At 66.0% G+C, this 21,344-nt stretch overlaps 4 protein-coding genes across 13 annotated transcripts in view; 2 read left to right on the top strand and 2 right to left on the bottom strand.

Moving 5' to 3' along the window:
- ZNF865 (zinc finger protein 865) overlaps positions 1–21,344 on the top strand; it is a 162,996-nt gene that overhangs the window by 129,266 nt on the left and 12,386 nt on the right. For 2 of the 8 annotated variants that reach the window (XM_089319625.1, XM_089319621.1), the window contains exon 1: positions 15,077–15,380. The exons of 1 other annotated variant lie outside the window; for it this stretch is intronic. The gene's annotated coding sequence lies outside the window, so the exon portion shown is untranslated. Of the gene's footprint in view, positions 1–15,074; positions 15,381–21,344 lie in introns of those variants that run through there. 5 more of the 8 variants (XM_089319622.1, XM_089319626.1, XM_089319624.1 and 2 more) reach the window with 5 other exon arrangements.
- FIZ1 (FLT3 interacting zinc finger 1) lies at positions 6,712–11,159 on the bottom strand. The gene is made up of 3 exons (XM_070063616.2): positions 11,028–11,159; positions 9,587–9,924; positions 6,712–8,672 (listed from the first exon to the last, which is right to left on the bottom strand). Exons 2-3 carry the CDS (start codon positions 9,887–9,889, stop codon positions 7,524–7,526), a joined length of 1,452 nt encoding a protein of 483 aa, XP_069919717.1. The 5' UTR covers positions 9,890–9,924; positions 11,028–11,159; the 3' UTR covers positions 6,712–7,523.
- Positions 10,717–14,166, top strand: ZNF524 (zinc finger protein 524). 3 transcript variants are annotated; one of them, XM_070063622.2, is made up of 2 exons: positions 10,717–11,001; positions 13,100–14,166. In XM_070063622.2, the coding sequence occupies exon 2, from the start codon at positions 13,138–13,140 to the stop codon at positions 13,936–13,938; it is 801 nt and encodes a 266-aa protein (XP_069919723.2). In that variant the 5' UTR covers positions 10,717–11,001; positions 13,100–13,137; the 3' UTR covers positions 13,939–14,166. The 3 variants fall into 3 exon arrangements, with proteins under 3 accessions (XP_069919723.2, XP_069919722.2, XP_069919720.2); XM_070063621.2 differs by lacking the exon at positions 10,717–11,001 and adding an exon at positions 11,356–11,498; XM_070063619.2 differs by lacking the exon at positions 10,717–11,001 and adding an exon at positions 11,524–11,905.
- On the bottom strand, positions 15,391–20,581 carry LOC149120698 (uncharacterized). Its single transcript, XM_089319637.1, has 2 exons — positions 17,763–20,581; positions 15,391–17,728 (listed from the first exon to the last, which is right to left on the bottom strand). Exon 1 carries the CDS (start codon positions 19,953–19,955, stop codon positions 19,020–19,022), a length of 936 nt encoding a protein of 311 aa, XP_089175763.1. The 5' UTR covers positions 19,956–20,581; the 3' UTR covers positions 15,391–17,728; positions 17,763–19,019.

Here is a 21,344-nt window from a genome sequence, read left to right as displayed (position 1 = left end):
GATGGCAGGAGCCAGGTGCTTCTCCTGGTCTCCCATGGGGTGCAGGGCCCAAGCACCTGGGCCATCCTCCACTGCACTCCCTGGCCACAGCAGAGGGCTGACCTGGAAGAGGGGCAACCGGGACAGAATCCGGCGCCCCGACCGGGACTAGAACCCGGTGTGCCGGCGCCGCTAGGCGGAGGATTAGCCTAGTGAGCCGCGGCGCCGGCCTCCAGTGACTTCTTAAAGCTGTAGGCAGCCTAGGGCCCCCCCCCCTTTTCCAGGTCTTAGAGGGAGGTTCTTGGAGGTTTCAGAAGCGGTGAACGAGGGCGGAGAGACGGCCAGGAGCCGGGAGCCGGGAGCCGGGAGCGGGAGCCTGTGGTTTTCCGGGATGGACGCGCGTCCGGTGAAAGTGTAAAGGTGTGAAGACGCCCGCGGAAGCAGAGCTCCAAATCCAGGGGCGGGGTCCCGCTGGGAAGGGAGAGGCGCTCAGAGCTGGGGAACCGGATGTGTCTCTTGCTGCTTCCTTTTCTTTTTAATATTTTATTTATTTGGGAAAGAGGCAGAGGCAGAGAGAGAGAGAGAGAGAGAGAGAGGTCTCCCATCCGCTGGTTCACTCCCCAAATAGTCACAATGGCCAGAGCTGAGCCTATCCGAAGCCAGGAGCTTCTTCCGGGTCTCCCACGTGGGTGCAGGGACCCAAGCACTTGGGTCATCTTCTACTGCCTTTCCAGGCCACAGCAGAGAGCTGGATCAGAAGTGGAGCGGCCGGGACTCGAACTGGTGCCCCTATGGGGTGCCGGCACTGCAGGTGGAGGATTAACCCCCTGTGCCACACGCCGGCCCCTCTCTCGCTGTTTCAAAGCTGGCAGGTAGCACATGGACCTATGTGTATGGGGTTGTACTTGGTAAATAACATGTTTTTTTTTTTTTTTTTTGACAGGCAGAGTGGACAGTGAGAGAGAGAGAGACAGAGAGAAAGGTCTTCCTTTGCCGTTGGTTCACCCTCCAATGGCCGCCGCGGCCGGCGCGCTGCGGCCGGCGCACTGCGCTGATCCGATGGCAGGAGCCAGGAGCCAGGTGCTTCTCCTGGTCTCCCATGGGGTGCAGGGCCCAAGCACCTGGGCCATCCTCCACTGCACTCCCTGGCCACAGCAGAGAGCTGGCCTGGAAGAGGGGCAACCGGGACAGAATCCGGCGCCCCGACCGGGACTAGAACCCGGTGTGCCGGCGCCGCTAGGCGGAGGATTAGCCTAGTGAGCCGCGGCGCCGGCTAATAACATGGGTTTTGACAAAAGTAGCATTGAGTATGATCGTGATAGTAGGCTGCCACTCCCAGGAGAGTTCCAGACTCTCATCAGCCCACGCAGAAACCCTACCCCCGTGTCCTCCCAGCACCCCTGGGGCGGCTGTCGCTATGGATCTGCTTTCCTGTGACATCATACAGTATACGCTCTCGTGATTAGCTGCCTTCGCTTAGTGTGTTTTTGAGGGTCCCCCATGTTGTCACCGGGCCAGTGCTTCATCCCTTGGCACGGCTGAGTGGTATTCCGTCGGGAGTAGACCCTGATTTGCGCGTTCCTCTGTTGCCGCGCGTCTTCCGGCTAGGTCACAGTGCTGTTAGGAACGGGTTTTGCTTGGGCAGCTGTTTTCCATTCTTCACAGTGTGTGCCTGGGGCTGTGTGTGTGCTGGTGTACCACTTATATTCTGAAGTCTTGAAAGACTGAGAAAAAAAGTAAAGCACACACACCAGAAACGCGTCCGGGAAGGGGGCGGGAAGGGCCATTTGGAGCCGAGAGAGGAGGGCAGGGCACCTGGGGGGAGCAGGGAGAGGCCGGGCTGCAGGGCCGCTGGGTCGGCCTGGTGGTGCAGCCTGGGCTTGGACTCACTCCCAGCACACCCAGGGTTTCCACAGGGGAGACACGTGATCCGAGTAGTGTCTCAGAGGCACTCCCGTGGGACCAGGTGCAGGCCCAGCCGGTGCGGGGTGAGCAGGTGGGGGCCGGGCGGCTCCCTGGGCAGGGGCAGGGCCTGGCGCCTGTTGGCTCAGGGATGCCCTCCTGGATGCATTCCCATCACAACCACAGGCTCATTGGCTCTCCTGTCCCCAGCGCCGACTCCCTACCCGGTGCTGTCCAGGTGCCCAGCGGTGCATAGAGAGCCCATCACCCCTGAGCCGCACTCCCACCCGCAAGGCGCTACCTCTATGCTTACCCCCACCCCCCGGTTTTGCACATCCTGTGGCCTCAGGTGCTTGTGAGCCACCGCTCACGGCTCAGCTCCCCTCCCAGTAGCACGGGGCTTCTGCCTCTTTGCTTAACTGCTCTATCGAGAGCAAGTATTTGTGGGTAAACAGAGGGGAGCTAGGGTGGGAGGAAGGAGGGCCCGGGCGTCGGGTCCCGGGGTGAGGGGCAGCGTGCTGAGGGGGTGGGGGACTGTGAGTGAGCAGGTGCAGGCATCCGCCCCCCCATCCGTACACGGGAGCCCATGGAGGCCGGGAAAGCAGCGCCTGGCTACTCACTCATGTTTTGGAGGGGTCGAGATGGCCCTCGGGGTCTCTCATGTTCCCAGTCCCTCCCAGCCTCGATGAGCACGTCTCTTTTTTTTTTTTTTTGACAGGCAGAGTGGACAGTGAGAGAGAGACACAGAGAGAAAGGTCTTCCTTTTGCCGTTGGTTCACCCTCCAATGGCCGCCGCGGCCAGTGCGCTGCGGCCGGCGCACCGCGCTGATCCGGTGGCAGGAGCCAGGTGCTTCTCCTGGTCTCCCATGGGGTGCAGGGCCCAAGCACTTGGGCCATCCTCCACTGCACTCCCTGGCCACAGCAGAGAGCTGGCCTGGAAGAGGGGCAACCAGGACAGAATCCGGCGCCCCAGCCGGGACTAGAACCCGGTGTGCTGGCACCGCAAGGCGGAGGGTTAGCCTAGTGAGCCGCGGCGCCGGCCTGAGCATGTCTCTTAAATGGGGCTGCATCGAGATGCAGAGCCCAGCCCAGGGTCTGGCATGAGGGAGATGCTTGGGTCCCATTCGCGCTAGCTTGTGCGAACAGATTGTGGTGGAGGCCAGGTGGGTGGGATGTCCAAAGCCCCCTGGGGTCCCAATCACTCCTGCCTCAGGAGACCGTGTCCAGGACAACACCTGGCCCTGAGCGACTGGGGTCCTAGGGGGCAGTGCCTGTCTCTAAGGGGTGGTGCCTTCTCTAAGGAGGCAGCGTCTGTCTCTAAGGGGGCGGTGCCTGCCTAAGGGGTGGGTCTTGTCACTAAGGGGGCGGTGCCTGTCTCTAAGGGTGGTGCCTCTCTCTAAGGGGGTGGTGTCTGTCTCTAAGGGGCAGTGCCTGACTCTCAGGGGGCAGTGCCTGTCTCTAAGGGGGCGGCGCCTAAGGGGTGGGTCTCATCCCTAAGGGGGCAGTGTCTGTCTCTAAGGGGACAGTGCCTGTTTCTAAGGAGGCGGTGCCGCTAAGGGGTGGGTCTTATCTCTAAGGGGGCGGTGCCTGTCTCTAAGGGGTGGGTCTTATCTCTAAGGGGGCGGTGTCTGTATCTAAGGGGGCGGTGCCTTCTCTAAGGGGTGGTGGCTGTCTCTAAGGGGTGGGTCTTGTCACTAAGGGGGCAGTGCCTGTCTCTAAGGGGCGGTGCCTGTCTCTAAGGGGTGGGTCTTGTCAGTAAGGGGGTGGTACCTTCTCTAAGGGGCGGTGCCTTCTCTAAGGGGGTGGTGCCTGACTCTAAGGGGGCAGTGCCTGTCTCTAAGGGGCGGTGTCTTCTCTAAGGGGTGGGTCTTGTCACTAAGGGGGCGGTGCCTTCTCTAAGGGGCGGTGCCTTCTCTAAGGGGGCGGTGCCTGTCTCTAAGGGGTGGGTCTTATCCCTAAGGGGGTGGTGCCTGTCTCTAAGGGGCGGTGCCTGTCTCTAAGGGGGCAGTGCCTTCTCTAAGGGGGCAGTGACTGTCTCTAAGGGGCGGTGCCTTCTCTAAGGGGTGGTGCCTGTCTCTAAGGGGTGGGTCTTGTCACTAGGGGGCGGTGCCTTCTCTTAGGGGTGGTTGCGAGGTGGGAGGGACAGTCTCAAGGCTGAGGGGCAAGGGGCCCTCTCTAGTGGGCGGTGGGGGATTTCCAGGGAAGAAGCTGCTCCCTCACGGTTTTCTCCACGCAGTGTCTCCTTCCGTGAACACGTGTTCAATCGTGAAGCGCTGCGAAGGCTGCATTGAACTGGTTATACGATGGCTATGCGATGCCATCTGCTTCCGAGACTGGGCACTCCTGGGAGTGCCTCAAGGGTCCCGACCCCAGCTCTCCTCCCCTCGGAACGCGTCTCCCGGCTCTCCTGGTGGGCTTACGACCCGCAAGGCCTCTGGGCCCTGCGGCTCAGCGGGGCCTGCTCTTGGACGTCCTAGGCATGGGCACATGTGTCTGGTTTCTTGCATCCGGCCTCTTGGCTTCCATCCGTGTAATGGTGTGTACGTTGTCTCATTTATTCTCTTGTTTAAGAAAGATTTATATTTATTTATTTATTTTGACAGGCAGAGTGGACAGTGAGAGAGAGACACAGAGAGAAAGGTCTTCCTTTTGCTGTTGGTTCACTCTCCAATGGCCGCCGCGGCGGGCGCACTACGGCCGGCGCACTGCGCTGATCCGATGGCAGGAGCCAGGTACTTATCCTGGTCTCCCATGGGGTGCAGGGCCCAAGCACCTGGGCCATCCTCCACTGCACTCCCTGGCCACAGCAGAGAGCTGGCCTGGAAGAGGGGCAACCGGGATAGAATCCGGCGCCCCGACCGGGACTAGAACCCGGTGTGCCGGCGCCGCTAGGCGGAGGATTAGCCTAGTGAGCCGCGGCGCCGGCCAAGATTTATATTTATTTTTACTTGAAAGGCTGAGTTACGGACCAAGAGGGAGAGAGGGAGAGAGAGAGCAAGCACTTCTCTCTGATGTTTCACTCCCCACATGGCCTCAATGGCTGGGGCTGGGGCTGGACCAGGCCAAAGCCAAGAGCCTGGCACTACACCCAGGGCCTCCCACGTGGGTGCCGGGCCCAGCGCCTGGGCCGTTTCCACTGCTTCCCCAGGCACATTAGCAGGGAGCTGACAGTAAGTGGAGCAGCCAGGACTTGAACTGGCGCTCACGTGGGAAACTGCTGTCACTGGTGGTGGCCCAATCTGCTGTAACACAATGCCAGCCAGCCCCCCACTCATTCTGTGTTGTATAGTATTGCATAGCCTGACGTACCAACATTAGTTACCTCGGGGCGGGGGGGGGGGGGCATCTGCTGATCGCTCCGATACCTGCAGTGGCGGGGGCTGGGCCAGGTGTAGCTGGGAGCCAGGAGTTCAGTGCAGGTCTTCAGGTGGGTGGCAGGCACCCAGTTACTTGAGTGGTCACTGCTGCCTCTCAGCATTAAGGGGCGGTGCCTGTCTCTAAGGGGGCAGTGCCTTCTCTAAGGGGGCAGTGACTGTCTCTAAGGGGGTGATGCCTTCTCTAAGGGGCGGTGCCTTCTCTAAGGGGTGGTGCCTGTCTCTAAGGGGTGGGTCTTGTCACTAATGGGCAGTGCCTTCTCTAAGGTCAGTGCTGCGACCCCGGGCACTTGGACATGGACAAGAGGGTCTTAGCCACCGCTCGGTGCCGATGCCCTGAGGGTTGTGTTTTTGGGGGACATTCCAGGGGTGCCGAGGGCTACCGCTGTGAATGTTCTCACCTGTGTCTCCCGGTGCAGGTGCAAGTGCTGGTCCCGGGTCTGTGCCTAGCAGAACACCGCACCGCGCACCGTGCAAGGCGTCAGCATAGCGAGCACCGAGCCACGGGACGGTTCACACTTAAGAAGCCGCGGAGGGACTCCTGACCACCCCCACACACCCTTCCCTAAGCTTGTTCTCCCCGTTTTCTGGCCTTATTACAAAGGTGTCGCCCCAAGCCGTCACTCCTGACACCCCTTGCCACACACGCACGCACACGCACACAACCAGATGCCACCTCCAGTCCTCCCCTTCCTCTTGGCCAGCTGGTCCAGGCCCCACAGCTCCCTCCCACGCTGCGCCCCCCAGGTCCTTCTGCACTCAGCAGCCCGACCGCAGGGGTGCCCACAGCCCTCCCGGCTTAAAACCCAGCTGCCCCGCGCCAGCTGCGGCCCCCCGGGCCTGCGGCGTGTGGCCCCTGCCTGCCTCTGCGCCCCCTTCCCCAAGTCCCCCTCACCCTGCAGGGCTGCCACCACGAGCCCCTCGCCAGCGCGGCCTTCCCGGACCTCCCGCACCCCCATTTAGAGTGGCACGGCCTCGACCCTCGATTTCTTGACTTGCAACCGCCGGAAATTGGCTGCTTCCTTCATTCATGGGTCTCCACCACCCGCATTGCGCATGCATCAGAGTATACTCCCCCCCCCCCGCCCCCAAGGAGGGCCAGGGTCGTCTGTTTCGCTCTCTGTGGGATCCCGGAGGGGTCTCAGTGCCCGGCAGGGAGTCAGCGTTCGGGCGTGGCCCGCAGGGTCCACGCCTCCTGATGGGCGGGACCCGTTCCCCGCTCTAAGGGGCGGGGCGGGGCCTCCTCCTGGAAGCGTCTCTAAGTTTGGTCTCCAAGGGGCGTGTCCTACGGGATTGAAGGCTGCCATCTGTTGGAGGTGGACTGCCTTCCGCTTGGGTGGGCGATGGAAAGGCTCCGGTTTATACGGCAGACTGGCAGCCGGGATGGAGGGGCCCATCTGTCTCAGGCGGCCCGCCTGAGTCGGGGAAGGGGGCAGGTCAGAAAAGGAGTTGGCAGTGACAGACAGGACGAGGTTTATTGGGGTCCTGGAGACATCGGGGCATGGGAAGAGGGGAAGAGGTCGAGGCTCAGGGCGGGGACCCCCTCGCCAAGCCCCCCCCCCCTTGGGATTGGGAGGAACGCAGACACAGACAGACCGATGGAGATGGAGAGAGACGGACTGGGCGCGCAAAGTCGCCACCTCGCTCTACTGAGTTCGTGCGGGCCGGGGAATGCGCACCTGCCCACGCGGCACAGGAGAGGGCGCGGCTGCCCTTCTCACGCAGGGGAGGGGGCGGGGGGGCGCAGCCCACGGCCCGGGCCTGCCCATTCCGAGTGGACAGGCGTGTGTGCACCTGGGTCAGTCCATCCTACGGGGCATGGGGCAGGGTATCTTGGACCAGCCTATACCAGTCTATTCTAGTGTCAGGGATGGGAGGAGATGGCCGGGTCGATCCACTCCGCAGTAGGGAGGCGGAGCTCAGCGCAGGGCGGCCCACCCTGCTCCTCATCAGCTCAGGGACTGGAATGGAGGGGGCGCGGAAGGCAGACTCCGGCTGTATCCACTTCCTGGGGGGCACCAGCGATTCTGGGGGGGTAGCTTCTGGAGGGGAATCTTGGGACATGTCCCCCCCCACCCAACCCACATTCCCCAGATCAGGGTCATCGGGAATCATGGCTCTTCGGGAGCGGGGCAGTGTTCCCTGGGCGGCGCCTGCCTCTGGTTCCGAGGGCCCGCAAGCCGACAGCAGCTCGTGGACGCCCGCGCGTGCTGAGCCGCGGCTCCGGGGCTGTGTGTGGATCCGCAGGTGCCCGGCGCGGCGGGCCGGTCAGTCCATGCCCCGGTGGAGCTTCAGGTGCCTGGAGAGGTTGCTGAGCGTGATGAAGCCCTTGCCGCAGACGTGGCAGGGGAAGGGCCGCTCGGTGCCGTGCAGCAGCCGGTGGCGCTTCAGGTAGCACTCGTGGCGGAAGAACTTCCCGCACTCGAGGCACGGGAACGGCTTCTCGCCCGTGTGCACCAGCACGTGCCGCTCCAGGTCGCGCGGCGAGCGGAACAGCTTCTCGCACTCAGAGCAGCCGAAGATCTTCTTGCCGCGGCCCGAGCCCGACGCGGGCTCCCCGGGCGCGCCGTCCCCCGGCGGGGCCGCGGCCGCCGCCGCCTCGGCCCCGCCGCCCTCGCCGTGGCTGACCCGCCGGTGCTCCTCCAGGGCGGCCAGCGCCGCGTACAGCGCCCCGCAGTGGCCGCAGCCGTAGGTGGCGGGGCCGGAGTGCGCCTCCAGGTGGCCGGCCAGCGCGGCGGCCGACGCGAAGAAGGTGCCGCAGTCGCACTGGTACAGCGTGTCTTCAGACGGCTCGGCCGCCGCCGCCGCCTCCCCGCCGCCCTCCGGGAGCGCCCCCAGCTCGGGCACGCCGCCCCGCGCGGGGCCCAGGAGCAGCCCGCCGTCCCTGGCCGGAGGCGCGGCGCCCACCTCCGCCGCGGCGCCCTCGCCCCAGGCCTGCGCCGGGGGCGCGCCGGGCCCCTGCAGGTCGTGCGTCAGCTTGTGCCGCTCCAGCAGCGCAGGCGCGTTGAAGTCGCGCTCGCAGCGCGGGCACTTGAAGGGCTTCACGTCGGTGTGCACGGCCCAGTGGGCCGCCAGCTCGCGGCCGTGGTCGAAGCGCCGCGCGCAGGCCCCGCAGGCAAACGGGGGCAAGGAGGCGGCGGCCGCGGCGGCCGCTTCGGCCAAGCCCCAGCCGCCGGCGCCCGCCCCCTCCAGGCCCTCGGCGCTGCCCGCCGCGGCGCCCCCGCACACGGAGCAGGGTCCTACGTTGCAGCAGACCGAGCAGGGCGCGCTCAGGGCGGGCAGGCCCGAGCCGGGCTGCAGCGGCGACGGGAGCACCCCGCGGTGCTGGCGCTTGAGGTGGCGGCCGAGGCTGGAGCGCGAGGAGAAGCGGAGCTCGCACACCAGGCAGCAGTAGGGCTTCTCCCCGGTGTGCACCACCTGGAACGAGACGCACGCAGGGCGACGGCAGGCGTCAGCGCCCCGGGGGCCCGACCTGCGCAGGCGCGGCACTGCCGCCCAGCCCCGCGGGCGCCGGCGGGCCCCGGGGATCGCTCCCAGATCTGGGGGATCAGAGCCTCCCGGGAGGGAGCCCAGAAACCCGTGCTCTGCCCGCGGCCCGGCCAGGCGGCAGCCGGGGCGCTGTAAGAGGCTTGGGTGGCAGCGGGTTTTTTGCGTCTGCCCATTTGTGATGCCGCCTCCAAACGTGGTGTGTGGGGGACTCGATCCACTGTCACTGCGCTTGCTGTCTTCCCCGCCGGCTTCCTCGCTGCCTGGGGTGCCCGTGGTGGCCGCTCCCACGGCGGAGCCCTGCCGGCCTAGAAGTCTGCTTCCCGCCCCGCCCCGCCCCTGCCTCACACCTCTCACAGCACTCCGCTCAGCTGGGCGGCCACGTGTCCGCTTTGTTCCCCTGTGCCCGCATACAGCAGGTGCTCAGGAACGGTTCAACCCACTGGTGGGCAGGGTGAGGCCTCCGAGGTCATGCATGTCCCTCCCCCCCATCCTGAGTGTGGAGGCTTCGAAGCAGCGGGCACCCGGTCACTCCGACAGATGACCACCTCCCCAGGAGTGCGAGCTCTGTGGAGGCAGAGGGCCCCTTGGCTACCAGGGGTTGAGCAGGGAACACGCGCAGTCACTGCTGAATGGGTGGAGCCTCCACGAGGCGCACACGGTGGGGGCAGCGATTCGGGCCATGCTCTCCTTGCTGGGCTCCTGGCCGTGGACACAGGGGCCAGCGGGAAGGAAAGGCTGGTGCTGACTGGCCAGGGTCCCTGGGCGGGGACGCAGGGAGAGCCCTGGCCAGGGTCCCTGGGCGGGGACGCAGGGAGCCCCGGGCTCCTCGCCGGCGGACTCACCTGGTGGTGCAGCAGGCCGGTGGAGTCCCGGAAGCCCTTGGGGCAGGCGGAGCAGCGGTAGGGCCGCTCCCCGGTGTGCGAGCGCAGGTGGTTGGCCAGGTTGAAGCTGTGTTTGAAGCCCTTTCCGCAGCGTGGACACGCGTGGGGCTTGAGCGCCGTGTGGCGCGCGAAGTGGCGCCGCAGGTCCGAGCGGTAGCGGAAGCTCTTGCCGCATTCACTGCAGTGAAAGGGCACGCGGGGGGCGGCGGCGGGCGGGGCCGCGGCGGGGGCCGCCGGGGGTGCGGGTAGCGGGGCGTCGTCCATGGCGGCGGGGGTGCAGCGGCCGGTGGGCGCTCTCTCTGCAGGAGGGAGGCAGTGGGAGCCGCTGAAGGGCCGCCCCCAGAACCCCTGTCCCCTGGGAGGCACCCTCCGAGGCCATGCGCGCCCATCCCACTTCCAACGTCCCCTGCGCCCCTCCCACTGCCCTGCACAGCCTACTCTCCCGTCCCCACTCTGTCAATCACCTGGAACGGTCCAGTCGGCCTGCTGTGAGGCCCCGCCCCCTATGCCCCGCCCCCCACTCCTGGCCCCGCCCCCTCGGGCAGTCCACTGGGCGCGCCGGGGGTATATGTGGGCAGAGCCCACTGCAGGCCTCCTTGGGGGAATCGGAACCACCGTGCTGTTACCCCCCCATCGCTGCGCCCCGCTCTTCTGCGCGGACACCTGCCGCCACGGCCTCCCGCACCTCCCCCGTTAAGGAAGCCCCGAGCGCGCCAACTCGGCTCCGGGCCCATCCGTGCCCCCCGCGGCCCCTCTCTTCCACCGGGAGGGGCTGCCCGTTCCACGGAAGCGCTCAGCCCAGCGAAGCCTCAGTGGGCTTCCCGTCACTTCTGTGCCTAGGCCCCGCCCCCGCCTTGCCCAGGCCCCGCCCCCACCACGGGCCACGCCCACACCAGCCCCAGCTTTGTCTAAGCTCCGCCCCCACTATGGAGCCCCGCCCTGCTTTTGCCTAGGCCCCTCCCTCCCCCGTGGAGCCACGCCCCCCTTTGCCGAGGCCCGGCCCCCACCGTGGAGCCACGCCCCTGTACAGCCCCCGCCTTGTCTAAGCCAGGCCCACAGCCTACCCACAGCCCCTAAACCCTGCCCGTCGCCACGCTAAGCCCCGCCCCGGGCTCCTCCCACCGCTCGCCCCGCCCCATCCCGCCGAGCCCCGCCTCCCGCTCCTCCCGCAGGCTCCGAGCCGGCCCCGGGCCCTGGCGCCCCGAGCAGGCCTCGAGAGCCGGCCTTTTGTGCCCCTCCCCCTGCCCCTGCGGGGCAGCGCCGGGAGGCCGCGGCGGAGGCGGGTCCGGCGGGCCCGGGGCCACCGGAGTCCACCTCGCTCGTACGGAGCGGACGTCCTGGAGGCCCGGCGTGGCCCCGGGAGGCCGGAGAAGTCGGTCGGCTTTCCTCTTTAATTACTTACACCTCCCTCTGGGCGCCGACATTTTGGGCAGCGGGGGCAGCGTCACTTCCACCCGGGGGGCCCCTCGACTTCCGCCTCGCTCCCGGCCCCCTCACCCCCCTTTCCCGCCCTCTCGGCTCCCCCTCGCCCCCCCGCCCTTCTCCCTCTTTCCCTTCCTTTCCCCAGCCCCGGAGGTTAGGGAAGCCGGGCGGCCGCCATCTTAGGTGAGGGCAGGACGAGGGGCGGGGCCTGGGGGGGTCGCACGGCGCCATAGAGACTGAGGGCAACCAGGTCAGCGCGGCGACGCTAGGAGGCGCTAACGCAGGCGAGGGCGATGCGATTCCCCATTCCTGCCTCAAACCCGTTCCTGAGGCACAGCACTCCGTCAGGGGTGACGAGGACCTGAAACGCGTCGAGTGCGCCTCAGAGATAAGACGGGCACCGCATTCTCGCTGAGCCCTCCGCGGCGCTAAGAAGCCGGCCCGGCGCCATGTTAGTTACGGGCAACGGGCTGCCATTTTCCCGCTTCTCGTGCGATCGCTATGGTCGGGTCCCCCGGCCGGGTGCTTCGTGACAGAAAAGACACTTATATCGATGTAGTGGGGACGCGGCGGCGGGTGCTCGGGCAGACGGGGCGGCCCGCTGTGCAGGCACGCCTCGCCCGCGCGGCCGCTCCCGGTGCTTAGGACCCAGCGCGTCCCCTTTGTTCCCCGCGGGCGCGCGGGCCTCGGGCGGGGGAGCGGGCGGCACCGCCCCGCGTCGCCTCCCAGGGGCGGGGCCGGCCCCCGCGCGCCGCCGCCGCCCGCCGCCGCCGCCGCCCCTTCCCACGCACCGGCCCCGCCGCCCCCCGCGCGGCGCGCGCGCGCGCACCCTCGCGAGCCGGGCGACATGCAAATGAGGTACCCGAGAGGCGGGGGGCCCGGGCGGGGGAGGGGAGGCCGAGGGCGCGCGCCGCCGGAGAGCGCCCCCCGACACCTGCGCGCGCCGCCGCGCGCCCCGCCGGGCCGGCCCCGGGCGCGCGCGCGCGCAGACCCCCTTCCGGGCGGCCCCGGCCGGCGGCGGGCCGCGGCGCCGCTCATTGGCCGCCGCCCCCGCAGGGCCCGCCCCGCGCGCCGCACGGGCACGCGCCTGCACGCGGGCCGGGGGTAGGGGCCAGTTGGGGGTACCGCGCCCGGAGAGCCCGGGAGCGAGCCGTTGGCCGGGGGCGAGGCGTCCGGGTTCCCACGGAGACGGCGTGCGGGGGGCCGCCCGCAGCGCGTGCGCTCGCCCTTCTCGCGTGTAAACCTCAGGCTCCGCGTGGGCGGGCGCTGGGGCGCGGGGATGGCGGTGGTGCGCCAGCAGCCCCACTGGGTGCTCTCGAGAACCCTGGCAATGCCCACTCGCTGGGTCCCAGCGGAGCCGGACTCGAACCCAGGACCCCCGGCCTCGGCATGTCCATTTCTTCGCTTTCCCCGGGGCCGCTGGTCTGAGCGCTGGCCCGGCCACTCACTCGCTGACACGAGGGAACTTGGGTGGAGCTGGCTTCCCGTGCCTCGGTTTCCCCACTTGCAGAGCGAGGGCGGGGAGGGTTGGTGTGAGCGGATGCTGGCCGTGGTCACGGCTCCCTCCGCCACCTGTCCAGGCAGGGGGGTAGAACGGAGCAGGTGTCCCAGGCTTAGGGACGTGCTGGAGCCACACACAGCAGTGACAGGGCTCAGCCCTTGAGCTCAGGGCAGCTGACCCGAGGCCCTGGACTCTGTAGCCACTGGGATGTTAACTGGCCACCCACGCACGGGCCAGCCCCGCCTGCGCCCCTAACGCCCTTGAGCCAGCCGAGGGCGCTGGGGTGGAAGAACCTCGGGGGGCTTGGCCCGCGTCCTCCCGTGGGTGGACTCTGTCCGTCCTCCCAGACCGTGGTGACCTTGAACTTCGAGGGAGGCGTGGGGCACACACAGAACCTTGTCCCCCTGCCGCCGCCGTGACCCTGGTCATGACCATGAACGCCCCCCACAGCCAGCTCCAGGCGCGGAGAGAGAGGGGCAGGACAGGTGTCTGGGGGCACCGGGGGTGCCCGGGCCTTCCCAGCCCTGACGCTGCCCCCTCTCTCTTCTTAGCCAGCTCCAGTGCCTAGACCCAAGCCCCCCACTGCTCCATGGACACCCCCAGCCCAGACCCGTTGCCTTCGCCTTTGCCTGGAGAGGAAGACAAACCTCTGGCCTTACCTCCTCCCGTCCCCCCGGGCCGCCGAGGCCGCCAACCTGGGGGGGGCGCCGCCTCCCACCGGACGCTCAAGGCCTCCCTCCCCCGCAGACGGGGCCGCCGCCCCAAGTCAGGGCCGGATCCGCCGCCGCCGCGGGCGCAGGGGGCCACGGCCCCCGCGGGCAGCGGCGCAGGCAGGGACCTGCTGCTCATCGACGACCAGGGAGTGCCCTACACGGTCTCTGAGGGGTCGGCGGCCGCGGGGCCCGAGGGCTCCGGCTCCAGGAAGGCCCCGCACTTCTGCCCGGTGTGCCTGCGGGCCTTCCCCTACCTCTCCGACCTGGAGCGCCACAGCATCTCGCACTCGGAGCTGAAGCCGCACGCGTGCAAGGACTGCGGGAAGACCTTCAAGCGGTCCAGCCACCTGCGGCGGCACTGCAACATCCACGCTGGCCTGCGGCCCTTCCGCTGCCCGCTGTGCCCACGCCGCTTCCGCGAGGCGGGCGAGCTGGCGCACCACCACCGCGTGCACTCCGGGGAGCGCCCCTACCAGTGCCCCGTCTGCCGCCTGCGCTTCACCGAGGCCAACACGCTGCGGCGCCATGCCAAGCGCAAGCACCCCGAGGGCTTGGCGGTGCCCCTGGGCCCGCCGGACCCCGGCCCCGAGCCGCCGTGGGACGACGAGGGCATCCCGGCCACCGCAGGGGCCGAGGAGGAGGAGGAGGAGGAGGAGGGCGGGCGGGAGCCGGCCTGACCCGCACCCCCGGCCCTCTCTCCCCGGGCCAGGTTTAGAGCTGGGAGTCCAGCTGGTGCTGGGCCTGGGCCAGGGGGCCGGGACCCCCTTCTGTTCCGTCTTCCCGCTGCGGGAGGGGGCGGACGGTGGGGACCTCAACTCGTGGATCCTGCTGCCTTCTGCCGCGCTGCCCCCCGACGGACAGGCCCTCGGAGGCAGGGGCCGCGGAAATAAATCGTGCCTACTGGCTTCTGTGTGTGTGCGCTGATGGCCACCTCTCCGGGGAGGACCCCCTTGTGCCGTGCCTCGTGTTAGCGTGATGCCAAAGAGGGGGGCGGGGGAAGCCACGGCTCCTCCCCCTGCCCCCGCGGGACCCCAACGTGCGTCCAATAAATATGCAATCTGAGTGAACGTGGAAACTTACACGGGCGTGATTCCAGGGCCGCCTCGCCGCCCCCCGCCCCGCCCCTGTCCCGAGAGCCAGTCCACGGCCGGGAAGGCGAGGCCCAGGCCCAGCGGCAGGTGTCAGCCAGGAGTTAGAGAGAGAGGGGCGGGGCTGACGCCGAGGCAGGCGAGCTCGTGGGCGTGGGCGGGCGCCTTAGAGGGGGCTGACTTGGGGTGGGGGTGAAGGAGGTTTAGCAGAAAGAGCAATGTAGGGAGACTAGGGGGGCTCAAAGGGGAGCCTTTAGGAGAGGTGGGGTCTAACCCTAGGGGATGTTGCTGAATGGTGGGCTAGACCGGACTGGGCGTACGTGGCTGCTCTGAGCGGTAGCAGCGCCAGGATCAGTCCAAAGGGTACTTAAAATGGGGGACCCCCCGACCCCACCGCCAGGGTTCCCATTCAGTAGGGTCTGGGGCCGGCCTGCGAGTCCTACCCTGAGAACGGCTGGTGAAGGGAGTGACTGACAGGCTCACGCGACAGGTGCAGCTTCCCCGCTGGGGGACCCGCGGGCAGGGCTCAGCCCCTGCAGCTTGACGGGGCAGGGCTTATGGTCAGGAGGCGGGGCTTAGGGGAGGGGCGGGGCTCAAGAGGAGGAGGGGCGGAGCGAAGAGGACTTTGAGGAGGTTAGGATTCCTGACGATCAGGCACTGAGGTGGGCGTGGCTCAGAGGCAGGGGGCGGGGCCTAGGCGTGCGCCCGGAGCCAGGGGTGTGGCTTTCGGCGACCTCCGGGGCGCGTGGGCGGAGCCCTGACAGGCGGGCGTGCAGTGCGCAGGCGCCGCCCGCAGCCGCGAGCCAGTGCGCAGCCGCTGCCGCCGCCGCCGCCGCCGCCGCCGCGTTCCGATTCTCCACGCCGGCGCCTCGGGAACGGGCGCCACTTCCGCTTCCGGGCGGGCGGCGCGGGGCTGCCGCGGAGGGGGGGCGCGCAGGGGGCGGCACTTCCGGTCGGGCCCTCGGGTCTCCCCGGAGCGGCGGCGCCTCCTCCGCCTCCTCGGCCTGCTCCCGGCGGAGACCCCGGCGCCGGTGAGTGACGGGGCGCGGGGCGCGGCGCGGGCGGGGGGTCCTGCCCTGGCCCGCCCCCGGCCCCGGGACATCGCTCTCCCGAACATCGGTGCTTCTCCCGCCGGGGCCTTGCGGGGCAGCCCCCGGCACGGCGCCCGCGTCAGACCACCCCAAGTGTCCCCTGCCAGCGGCCCCCCGCCGGGGCCCTGTGCATAGTCCCCCGTCGTCGCCTCGCCTCGTCCAGCGGAGCCCCCCGGGCGTCCACTGCCTCCTGCCCCCTCCGCCCCGGCCACCCCGCTTTGTTGGTGTGAAAATATTCCGGTCATCGCCCAGAAATGCCTCTTTCCTGCAGACCTCCCAGAAATTCCCCCGCAGAACACAGCCTCGGCCGCCCCGCGGGGTGCGGACCCCTTCAGGGGGAGGGAAGACCCGCCCCCTGCCCTGGCCTGCTCAGCCTGGGTGCGCTTCTCCCAGCTTCTCCCGCACTCCGTGGCCGCCGCCCGGGACCCCAACCCTGCAAGGGGCGTGCGCCCGCCTAGAGACCCCAACCCTGCAAGGGGCGTGCGCCCGCCTAGGGAAGACCCCAACCCTGCAAGGGGCGTGCGCCCGCCTAGAGACCCCAACCCTGCAGGGGCGTGCGCCCGCCTGGAGACCCCAACCCTGCAGGGGGCGTGCGCCCGCCTAGGGAAGACCCCAACCCTGCAGGGGCGTGTGCCCGCCTAGGGAAGACCCCAACCCTGCAGGGGCGTGCGCCCGCCTAGGGAAGACCCCAACCCTGCAAGGGGCGTGCGCCCGCTTAGAGACCCCAACCCTGCAAGGGGCGTGCGCCCGCCTAGAGACCCCAACCCTGCAGGGGGCGTGCGCCCGCCTAGGGAAGACCCCAACCCTGCAGGGGGCTTGCGCCCGCCTAGGGACGACCCCAACCCTGCAGGGGAGTGCGCCCGCCTAGGGAAGACCCCAATCCTGCAAGGGGCGTGCGCCCGCCTAGGGAAGACCCCAACCCTGCAGGGGCGTGCGCCCGCCTAGGGAAGACCCCAACCCTGCAGGGGGCGTGCGCCCGCCTAGGGAAGACCCCAACCCTGCAGGGGGCGTGCGCCCGCCTAGGGGCCCCAACCCTGTAGGGTGCGTGCGCCCGCCTAGGGAAGACCCCAACCCTGCAGGGACGTGCGCCCGCCTAGAGACCCCAACCCTGCAGGGGCGTGCGCCCGCCTAGGGAAGACCCCAACCCTGCAGGGGGCGTGCGCCCGCCTAGAGACCCCAACCCTGCAGGGGGCGTGCGCCCGCCTAGAGACCCCAACCCTGCAGGGGCGTGCGCCCGCCTAGGGAAGACCCCAACCCTGCAGGGGCGTGCGCCCGCTGCCTGCATCAGGGACGGAGGGGCTCGCGGGGTCTTTCAGCCCACCCGGTTCTCCGTCTAGTGGAGGGGCCGGCTCAGAAACAGGCAGATGGGTTAACAGCGTGAGCGTTGCTCTGTGGGTTCTCGGGGAGCCTGAGACACTCGGACAGAACTCGAGTTTGGGGCGGTGACTTAGCCAGGCAGAGATCGGGGTGCACAGGCAGCGGGGGCGGCGCGTGCAAAGGTCCTGGGGTGGCCGTGAGGTTGGTGCGTGCATGGGCAGAACGGGAGGGAAGGCTGCTGTCAGAGGGCCTTGGAGTGAGCGCTGTCAGCTCCCGCCGAGCTCGGCTGGTCTGACCCCGCCCCTGCACTTGTTCAACAGCTGTCAGACGAGCAGTCTCGGGCCTGGAGATGCAGCAGGACGCAGTCCTGCAGGGGTGTGCGCGCTGCGAGGGCGCACAACTCGAAGTTCCCGTGGGAGGCAGGGGTGGCGTTCCGGAGTGGGGGTGCCGTCCACGCGGTCAGTGACACAGCACAGTCCCCGGGTGTGCAGTCCTCTCTGGACAGCTGGGAGGCACCAGGGTGTGCTTTAAACATGGGCGTGCTGGAGAGGAGGAGTGGGTTCCGCGAAGCACTGACCTCCCCGGCCCGCGGCAAACATTTGCCAAGGCAGGCACTGCCCTAGGTTTGCAGACAGGCCGGACGGAGCCTGGAAGCCTCGGCCTGCGTGGAGTCGGTGCTGCGGGCATCGAGAGTGACGGGGAGAGGGAGCCCACGGAGCAGCATCTGGGGTGCAGGCCGGGGCAGCAGTGGCTGACCGGTCATCCAGGGGCTCCCTGGTCCAGCAGGGGGGGCAGGATTCCTGGGAGTCAGCCTTCCAGCTCGGTTGACGGTCCTGGGGTAGGAGCGGAGCGGACACGCTGCAGGCGCAGCCAGGAGGTGGGAGCCGTAGGTCGGCGTGAGGACTCCGGCTTTAGCTGTGAGAGAGGGGGTCTGCGGGGCTCTGGGCTTGGGAGGCGTGGTTGGGCCTTACCTCTCCTGCCTTGGGAGGCGTGGTTGGGCCTTACCTCTCCTGCCTTGGGAGGCGTGGTTGGGCCTACCTCTCCTGCCTGTCAGACCTCTGTAAGGTGGTGGGGTGATGGAGCCAGGCAGCCAGCTGAGCTCCGTGCTCCGAGACAACAGGCCGGACGGGGACTTGTACTGGGACAGGCCAAGGGACTCGGGCTGGGTGGGGCACAGCGGTGGAGTTGGCAGCCCCGACAGCATGTGGCCGGTGTGCATGTCCTGGGGGAGCCCCACCACCTGCCTGCCGCCCTGGGCCCTGCTCCCTGGGTGGTGTGACTGAGGAGCCCGGTCCACCTCTCAGGCCCTCGGCCCTCCTTTGCCTCTGTCAATCATCATGACAGGGTTGTGATAGGGCTGTGGGAGGAGCCCTCACCTGGTGTGTGCAGGCCCTGCACTGGGTCCCGGCCCCTAGGGCTGTGGGATGTGGGCTCACCCTGGTGTGTGCAGGCCCTGCACTGGGTCCCGGCCCCTAGGGCTGTGGGATGTGGGCTCACCCTGGTGTGTGCAGGCCCTGCACTGGGTCCCCGCCCCTAGGGCTGTGGGAGGAGCATGCTTACTTGGTGTGTGCAGGCCCTGCACTGGGTCCTCTGGGCCTGGCATCACAGAGACCCTGAGTTGGACACTTTTCCCTTCCTCCCCCACCCCTGTTTCCCACTTACAGCAGGGGCCCAGCAGTGGCACAGGGCTCTTGGGAGGCACCAAGGCGAGGGACACACCCTGCCACTGCTGTGGGACTTCTGCGTGAGACCCTCCGCTGCTTCTGCCCCTGGGAAGGCACCAGCTTAGACTTGGGTCCCCTGGGAGATGCACTGGCTCTTAGTCCCCAGTGGAAATCACCAGGGACCCCACTAATCCCCCCTTTGGCATCTGCCCACCCTCCCCCCGACAACAGGACTCGTCTGCTGGCAGACCCCTGCCCATGCTGGCGCTGCTTCTGCAGAACGTCCTCTCTGGGGGTCCTGGTCCACTTAGTCTCTTCCTGCCCATAGCCAGGCAGCCATCTGTGGCTGTGCGTTTGGTGTGCACATGTGTGTGGGACACATCTGTGGCTGTGCGTTTGGTGTGCACATGTGTGTGGGACACATCTGTGGCTGTGTGTTTGGTGTGCACATGTGTGTGGGACACATCTGTGGCTGTGTGTTTGGTGTGCACATGTGTGTGGGACACATCTGTGGCTGTGTGTTTGGTGTGTACATGTGTGTGGGATACATCTGTGGCTGTGTGTTTGGTGTGCACATGTGTGTGGGACACATCTGTGGCTATCTGGTGTGCACATGTGTGTGGGACACATCTGTGGCTGTGCGTTTGGTGTGCACATTTATGTGGGACACATCTGTGGCTGTGCGTTTGGTGTGCACATTTATGTGGGACACATCTGTGGCTGTGCGTTTGGTGTATACATTTATGTGGGACACATCTGTGGCTGTGCGTTTGGTGTATACATTTATGTGGGACACATCTGTGGCTGTGCGTTTGGTGTATACATTTATGTGGGACACATCTGTGGCTGTGCGTTTGGTGTATACATTTATGTGGGACACATCTGTGGCTATGCGTTTGGTGTACACATTTATGTGGGACACATCTGTGGCTGTGCGTTTGGTGTATACATTTATGTGGGACACATCTGTGGCTATGCGTTTGGTGTGCACATTTATGTGGGACACATCTGTGGCTGTGCGTTTGGTGTGCACATTTATGTGGGACACATCTGTGGCTGTGCGTTTGGTGTATACATTTATGTGGGACACATCTGTGGCTGTGCGTTTGGTGTATACATTTATGTGGGACACATCTGTGGCTGTGCGTTTGGTGTGCACATTTATGTGATATACATCTGTGGCTATGCGTTTGGTGTACACATTTATGTGGGATACATCTGTGGCTATGCGTTTGGTGTACACATTTATGTGGTACACATTTATGTGGGATACGTATGTGGCTATGCGTTTGGTGTACACATTTATGTGGTCTGTGGCTATGCGTTTGGTGTGCACATTTATGTGATATACATCTGTGGCTCTGGGTTTGGTGTATACGTTTATGTGGTTATATCGGTGGCTCTGGGTTTGGTGTATATGTTTATGTGGGATACACCTGTGGCTGTGTGTTTGGTGTATACATGTGTGTGGGATACATCTGTGACTATCCGTTTGGTGTATACATGTGTGTGGGATACATCTGTGGCTATCCATTTGGTGTATACATGTGTGTGGGATACACCTGTGGCTGTGTGTTTGCTGTATACGTGTGTGTGGGATACCTCTGTGGCTGTGTGTTTGGTGTATACGTGTATGTGGGATACACCTGTGGCTGTGTGTTTGGTGTATACATGTGTGTGGGATACATCTGTGGCTATCCGCTTGGTGTATACGTTTATGTGGGATACATCTGTGGCTGTGTTTGGTGTATATGTGGGATACATCTATGGCTATGGGTTTGGTGTATACATGTATGTGGGATACACCTGTGGCTATCCGTTTGGTGTATACATGTGTGTGGGATACATCTGTGGCTATCTGCTTGGTGTATACGTTTATGTGGGACACATCTGTGGCTATCCGTTTGGTGTATACATGTGTGTGGGATATACATCTGGGGCTGTGTGTTTGGTGTATACATGTGTGTGGGATACACCTGTGGCTGTGTGTTTGGTGTATACATGTGTGTGGGATACATCTGTGGCTATGCGTTTGGTGTACACATGTATGTGGGATACGTATGTGGCTATGCGTTTGGTGTACACATTTATGTGGTCTGTGGCTATGCGTTTGGTGTGCACATTTATGTGATATACATCTGTGGCTCTGGGTTTGGTGTATACGTTTATGTGGTTATATCGGTGGCTCTGGGTTTGGTGTATATGTTTATGTGGGATACCTCTGTGGCTGTGTGTTTGGTGTATACATGTGTGTGAGATACCTCTGTGGCTGTGTGTTTGGTGTACACATGTGTGTGGGATACACCTGTGGCTGTGTGTTTGGTGTATACATGTGTGTGGGATACATCTGTGGCTATCCGCTTGGTGTATACATGTGTGTGGGATACATCTGTGGCTATCCGTTTGGTGTATACATGTGTGTGGGATACACCTGTGGCTGTGTGTTTGGTGTATACGTGTGTGTGGGATACACCTGTGGCTGTGTGTTTGGTGTATCCGTGTGTGTGGGACACACCTGTGGCTACGCGTTGCCCTCTGAGCACTGCCTTAGCTGCGCCTCCTTGGCTTTGCTGTGTGTACTTGCGTTTTCCTGTCCCTTTGGGGTTTCTTCCCAGCCCTCTGTGCTTTGGGGAGATTCGGAGGGCGCCGTTTGCTACGCACACAGCTGCACGCGTTTGCTGAGCACTCAGATGGCCCACAGGTCCAGTCCTTGCGCGCTTAGCGAGGGACCAGACAGGGAACACACAGCCGTAGCTAGCTTGGTGGCAGTGGCTGAGGCAAGAACATGCTGTGGGGGCTGGAGAGCGATGGGGGAGGGGGCTGCAGGATGGGGGGAGGCTGCAGGAGGCGGGGGGGTGGTGGTGGTGGAGAGGCTGCAGGAGGGCGGCCGGGGAGGGGAGAGGCTGCAGGAGACGTGGCGGGG

This window comes from Oryctolagus cuniculus, chromosome 18 (assembly GCF_051225735.1).
Source record: "Oryctolagus cuniculus isolate XC-2025 breed Fujian yellow rabbit chromosome 18, ASM5122573v1, whole genome shotgun sequence".
In the NCBI taxonomy this organism is placed as follows: domain Eukaryota; kingdom Metazoa; phylum Chordata; class Mammalia; order Lagomorpha; family Leporidae; genus Oryctolagus; species Oryctolagus cuniculus.
This window is presented reverse-complemented; position numbering and strand designations above follow the sequence as displayed.

What these genes read in the sequence shown, in the direction of transcription:
- FIZ1 (XM_070063616.2), bottom strand. Translation starts at nt 9,889, where the DNA reads ATGGACGACGCCCCGCTACCCGCACCCCCGGCGGCCCCCGCCGCGGCC. An exon ending in CCGGCCTGCTGCACCACCAG is followed by an intron (nt 8,673 to 9,586) that starts GTGAGTCCGCCG and finishes GTCTCGTTCCAG; the next exon opens with GTGGTGCACACCGGGGAGAA.
- ZNF524 (XM_070063622.2), top strand. Translation starts at nt 13,138, where the DNA reads ATGGACACCCCCAGCCCAGACCCGTTGCCTTCGCCTTTGCCTGGAGAG.
- LOC149120698 (XM_089319637.1), bottom strand. Translation starts at nt 19,955, where the DNA reads ATGGATAGCCACAGATGTATCCCACACACATGTATACACCAAACGGAT.